The sequence below is a fragment of the Varroa destructor genome, unplaced genomic scaffold (assembly GCF_002443255.2).
Source record: "Varroa destructor unplaced genomic scaffold, Vdes_3.0 BEIS01000001.1, whole genome shotgun sequence".
Taxonomy (NCBI): domain Eukaryota; kingdom Metazoa; phylum Arthropoda; class Arachnida; order Mesostigmata; family Varroidae; genus Varroa; species Varroa destructor.
In genome coordinates, this window is record NW_019211454.1 from 48,573,176 (window position 1) to 48,579,322 (window position 6,147).

At 37.5% G+C, this 6,147-nt stretch overlaps 1 protein-coding gene across 2 annotated transcripts; it reads right to left on the minus strand.

Moving 5' to 3' along the window:
* Positions 1–3,784: 3,784 nt before the first annotated feature.
* On the minus strand, positions 3,785–5,416 carry RpL28 (ribosomal protein L28). Of its 2 annotated transcripts, none has more exons than XM_022817754.2 (3): positions 5,277–5,416; positions 4,506–4,825; positions 3,785–3,951 (listed from the first exon to the last, which is right to left on the minus strand). In XM_022817754.2, the coding sequence occupies exons 2-3, from the start codon at positions 4,798–4,800 to the stop codon at positions 3,836–3,838; spliced, it is 411 nt and encodes a 136-aa protein (XP_022673489.1). In that variant the 5' UTR covers positions 4,801–4,825; positions 5,277–5,416; the 3' UTR covers positions 3,785–3,835. The 2 variants fall into 2 exon arrangements, with proteins under 2 accessions (XP_022673489.1, XP_086833506.1); XM_086977380.1 differs by having other exon boundaries at positions 5,261–5,279.
* Between the last annotated feature and the right edge of the window lie 731 nt (positions 5,417–6,147).

A 6,147-nucleotide genomic window follows, 5' to 3' on the forward strand; every position in this document is an offset into this window, starting at 1 on the left:
GGCCGTGTGATTGGATTGCCTAACGGCCACACCGGACGTACTCGAAACATAGAACTAACGTGCTTTATAAACTCGTATTATCTACGTGCATGTTTAGACATTGGTTAGATTAACTTGGAGTAGAGTGAACAAAAGATCAATGACTACAAAATCGTTTGGAGAGCTTAGGTGCTGTCGTTCGAGTGGCATTTATAGATCGGAGCAGACGAAATACCCATTTAACCAGTTATTTAATCTATTAAGTAGGCCAGTTCAGATATGTAAATACTATCGTATATTTCTATTATCTATATAATACAAAAGTAACATGCAAGATTCAAGATCTATTAACATCCCTTGTCGTAAAAAGGCAATGTGTCATCTGATAGCGGTCTGTATTAAGCCTGCAATTTTACAGTCTCAAAGAAATAAATAAACCGGAGCTTAGCTTTTGCAACAAAACGATTTATTCACATAGAAAACAAGCGAATCAACCAAAGCACAAGATGTTTGTATATTTAAGAATCTGGCTGTAAAAATGTGTTTGAGATATATTCTCACATTTATCTAATTTTAATGTGAATAATTATAAAAGTATGCGTTGAATAGGTACTTCTATTCCGTAGGCCGAATTAAAAGGTCTTGTTATGTCAGAAGGATGTGTTCCGCTGCAGAACATTAGACTAGCGATTTCTGGTGCTCGAAGTCAGAGACTGACTTATGACTACCTTTTTCCTTGTTTTATCCCAGTTTTAGTAGGTTTTACATTACGTTGGTGGCACTTACAGGAGTCTTTTCGCGTTCCATTAGATACAATTCGTTGACCACAACCAAAACGGGTTCCAGCACGACTTGATGCTGCCGGCTCAATAAGAATCAGGCTCAGTAAGAAATAAACGATCTTTTAGTGAAATCGACATTACCGTTACAAACGATTGCTGATAAAAATGCGTCTGTATATATGATAAGCAGAATTAGATTATGATTTGTATTCTGCATGTAGAATAAGCTCATCTCGCAACCGGCAGGTATCACCGCAAAGTTCCGTGGCTCGCGTAACTATCGTTGCCCACAGGGATGGCCCAGCTTCCTTTATTGCATCAGGCTAAAAACCGCTAATTGCAAAAAAATAAAAACCTTGAAGACTGACGGCTCATACTTATTTAATAATTCGAAGAGTTAAGATAAGTTTGGTAGACGCTAAGAAAAGATCATTTTATATAGCTCACATTTCTAAACTAAATAAGCTAAAAACGAAGTACGGAATGTTTTGGTAGTATTTCAACAGATTTATAGCAAAGATGTATTGCAATATCGTGGGAATATTTGTTAAACGGTTTCAATCCATTACGAGCTCTATACAATTTGGTACCACTCTGAGCGTGTACATTTGTAAATCGTTAAGAACTTATTAATAAAGACGAATTAAACTCATGTGTTTTCAACGTATTTGAAAGATTCGAGATAGAATGCATCAAGTTCTTAACCCCAAAAGCATATTCAGGGCGATAATAACCGAGCAGATTAACACAAGAATAAAAGACATTGTAATAAATACAATTTCGTTATGCACTGATATAACTTTATTATTTAAGCGTACGGTGGCAGTGATGATAATAGATCTAGCTAACTTTTTAGTGCTGTGGGCAAGCACCATGAACAAAGTGTGACGGACATATAGTTGTCATATGAATCTTGCATACACCAGCACGAAGACTACTGACGATCAAACTTGTGGTTTAAAGAGATTGATGTCTTTCAAACGAGTTTATTCGATTATCTGCCTTACGTTTTTTATGCGGATTGACTTAAGACGTAAATTAACACAAATATTTATAGAACAACCATGTAGTTACTGTATGCCTCAGTGCCCAGATTTACAACGGAACTTCGTTTATAACTGGTAACGGAGATATTTAGGTCAAAAAGAGGTTATAAACACTTACTTGCTGCTAAACTCTGACAAATCTCTCAATGACATTATCAAACTGTTGCAATCAACCTCTCTGGCAGTTGTGAGGATATATACAGATACATTTTTTTCAAGTATCCTCATTACGTACAACTGGACTTAGTTACTGGAATAAGTGAAAAGGCAAAAGCACCACTTCTAGTAAAAGTGTATGATTGGGCAAGTTTGTTTTACAGACCAATAGGTAAAAAACATCCAGGTTGGTAAAACGTTAAACGCACAAAACAGGTTATTTTGCTGTTACTGTTCGTTGTATGCTTATTACGAAAGAAACAAAATTTTTGGTCCCTTGGAAAAGCAATATCACAGATCTCACTTTAGGTTACACCTAAACTTAACAATATGATACACTGACAACGTTAATTATCACAAAGGACACATGATGTAACCATGCTTCAAAATCGTCGAGAACCGAAAACTCGAATACTTTAAGAAATGAGCGACTCTCTACGTTTACGAGTCAATCACAAAGAAAGTGGGTTGAAGCACCAAAGCTTCGCGCTGTTTAGAAAAGAGAAAACATTATGTCAAGGAGAACAAATACGGCACCAAACTATACTCTAATACCATAGGCACACATGTCCTTGTGTTAACATACGTACATATATTTTGTTGTGAATGTTGAAAATGGCTTTCCATATTTGATTAATTACGTATGAACAATTACCAAAGTTATTTGTCATTGCGGTATCTGTATATTGTACGGCTATAGCCGAAAAGTACACGCGTGGTTGTATCGTTGAATTATCTACTTTAGCCTATGTGACCCTTTATCCCATTTTAAGCGCTGGGCGTCAGTTAAGTCGAGTGGAAAATTTGCCACCGCACCCGGAGCCCCGGGGATGGGTAGCTAATTTGCGGTTCTTTGGTTGACCTGCGATGGGTCGGTTTTGTAGCACAATGCAAGCTTATCGAGCTCCAAGCGCCATCGACTCAATCTCGTAAATACATGACGCATTGGTACAGCGGTAAAAAGAGAACGAAGACGAATATTTCTTTTTTTTAATCGTAAAATTACAGTCATGATAGCTTGTGTTTCTTCCTGCTTTTTTCTTAGTTTTATTGTCTACTGCGGTCGATCAGTTAATTTACCATATTTTCAATGAAGCCTATCGTTACACACAAAATAAAAGGACTTGAACGGGCCATTACGGTATCATCTACTGGATCTTGGCAACAAGGCTGGGCGAATAGGTAAATTGTATATATAAACACTTTCCTTAAATTGACTTCACATCACAAGTAATAATTCATCCCATCTAGAAACAACAACGCTGGCCCAGCTGAGAGCCAGGCCAACCTCGAGGCCCTATCATAATTTTCGTAATTAACTACCAATTTGTGAAGGACCGATTCCCAGAAACGGACCACATGCAAGCCTTTTATGTTTAATGGTAATACTATTTAAGGTTCCCCAGTATTCTTCTTCCCTAATTTCTTTCATGGTTTCTTTGAGAGTCCATGCTAAAATTATCGTAAAACGTTAACGCATTAGTAGAACTACTCGATTTAATACTACTGTTGCACAATCACTTTTAAGGTACGTCATTTTGATACGTTATGCCCTACCACGTTAATTTTTCTCTTATCGATAACAAGCCCCAGTAGTTTCTTGCTAACGTTAGCTTTTTTTCAGAACTGGCAATCGGAGACGCCACATACCAAAGCATAAGTTTGTTATAAACGTCGGTTGATCTTTTTGGAGAAAAAAGGCTTTCGTAAAGTTATATATTCTTATTCATTATTTCCTCCATCATCCGATACGACGATATTGTCTATAATGATATCTAGTTGGTTGTTTTTTGTTTATCGCACAATAAAAACAGAGCATGATTATACAGTCCACAAAAGCCACAAGCCTTTGGACTCCTGCTTTATTTCATCTCAGTCTTTTTTAGCAGGTGCGACTCTCTTCGCCTTGCTCTGAGCGCGGATCAAAGCGGTGGCGCGTCGTTTCAGCGTCAGGGCAAGGTCTGCACGGCCGTACGACTTTGCAAGACCTGTAATTGTCAAGTAAAATATGAGGCATAATTATAGTTACTAAAGGAAATGTAGCCATTCAAAGCTAGGCGCTAACTGGAGCAGGAAATGTAGATTCATTGTGTGTTCTATGTTACATATGTAGAAAAAAACAATGTAATAGACTTTGAAGCTTTTGGAATCATCAATGTTTTTATTTCACTACTGTTATGTGTTTTACGCTGCGAAAAAAACTGTCTAATGTTGTTGCTTAGATCAAAATTGATTCTATTTTCGATTCTCTTTCCGGTAACAATAGCAACTACAATCATTTAATTCAATGATGCGTTTGCCTGACATAACGGCAGCAGGTAGTGTACCTGTCCTTCTTCAACCCAGTCTATTGCTATGTGAGTCTATTTTACTAATCATGACAAGTAAGGCAAACTGTAACAAGATCGAATAAATCTGCCTCACAATCGACCTCATTCAAAATATGTATTTGGATGATTGCTAAGTATTACTCACACACACCACAAAAACTATCTATGTCAACTTTAGACATATACACCTAATTTGGTAAACCTGCACATACTGTTAAGTGATTTGTTGATCTTCCTCATGTGCTTAGTGAGGGGTATTTCCTGAATCGACTTCGAAGGACTGTTTAGCCTGAAGTGTTTGGTTTTCGACACTAAAATGACACCCTTGCCTTTCGGCGAAGCCTTGACAGTAAGGGCTTTCTGCTGTGACATGCCGGAGAATTTCTTTACGTGGATGTTCTTCGGGTTGAGAGGATCTGTCGAGAACCATTTAGGAACTTGATTCTTCTTAACAATGTGGCAAGAGTGCACACGCATGATCTGCCAACAGAGGTCGGCGGAGGCCATGTCACGTCTATTTAGTCTATCCGATCTAAAATACATCAAACATCAGGAAAACGATTAGCATCAATTAGGACTATTCTTATTTTGATTAGCCAAAGTACTACACCAGCGTCGTTCATATCACGGTAACAACCAACTAAATTTTGCTTGCATTCTTGGCCAAGAAAATCATAAACTCTCGCGATAAGGTGTATAATTATTACTATTAGTCGACAATTCGTTAATTTTTTCAGTTTCAATAAAATCGTCAACTGCAGTAGTCGTCGTGATTATATAGGTTATTGGTATTCTCACACACTGAAACCACTACGGTAACAAATGCATCCAAACATAATTTGATTACATAATATCAGTTATTTAGTAAAATAAACGTAGCTCAACGAAGACTTGAGTTTCATTAATTCTGCCTTATTATGGGCATGGATTTGCAGAAGCAACGTAATTATTAAGTAAAAATAATTACAAAATTGAGTACACACGTGTAGCACAATTGGGGAACAGGCCAAAAAGAAACAGGGAGAATTAGACCGTCAAATCGACGGAATCCGTGGCACTATTGTGGTACTCTACGTTATATCTCGATCACGAAAGTGCCAGGCAATAAACAAGACGGGCGGTCCGCAGTAGGAGGGTGAGGGGATAAACGGAAGATAATGACTTTAATTATTGGCAGGTACCGTATGCACCACATTTTCTTATTCCGCCAGAAATTGATTAATTAAAATAAAGTAACGGTAAACACGATTATAATCATTAGGAAGATGTTGTAGCTTTCAAAGGTCGGGCACCAGAAGCTGCCATGCAACTTGACCATTTCTGACAGTACCAAAGCCAGTCATTCCTTCTACGCGAAGAAGCTTTTAAATCGTCTCTTTCAGGCGTGGCATCAAAGGTTTGCTGAATTTATATACTTTGATGTAACGTAAATGTTATTTGTTTAATAGAGCTCTGAGCAGGCAAATCGGCTTTTTCTTAGTACAACAATTTTTTGGCATCGTTGTTTCCTATGTACTTTTAGATGGCGTTCCAAGGTAAATTAATGTGGTTCCTACAGAAGACAAGCTAGGAACACCCTTTGCCTCTAACCATAATAGAGACCATATTTCAAAAAACAGTAGCGTCAACACAGACGACATTTGAAGAGTCGCCCAGTGGTATACTGTTTGTTTTATTGTATTAAATACCAAGAATATGTCAAATTACAAAACGAATGTACTAACCGCGTAATTCTAAAAGTAACATTGTGTGAGATGAACGAGAAAGCACTTTGGGAACATTTCGGCCATAGTAACGATCTAAATTTATATATTTATGGGGATTTTCCTAGTAGTCTTATTGGCTGCTAAAACC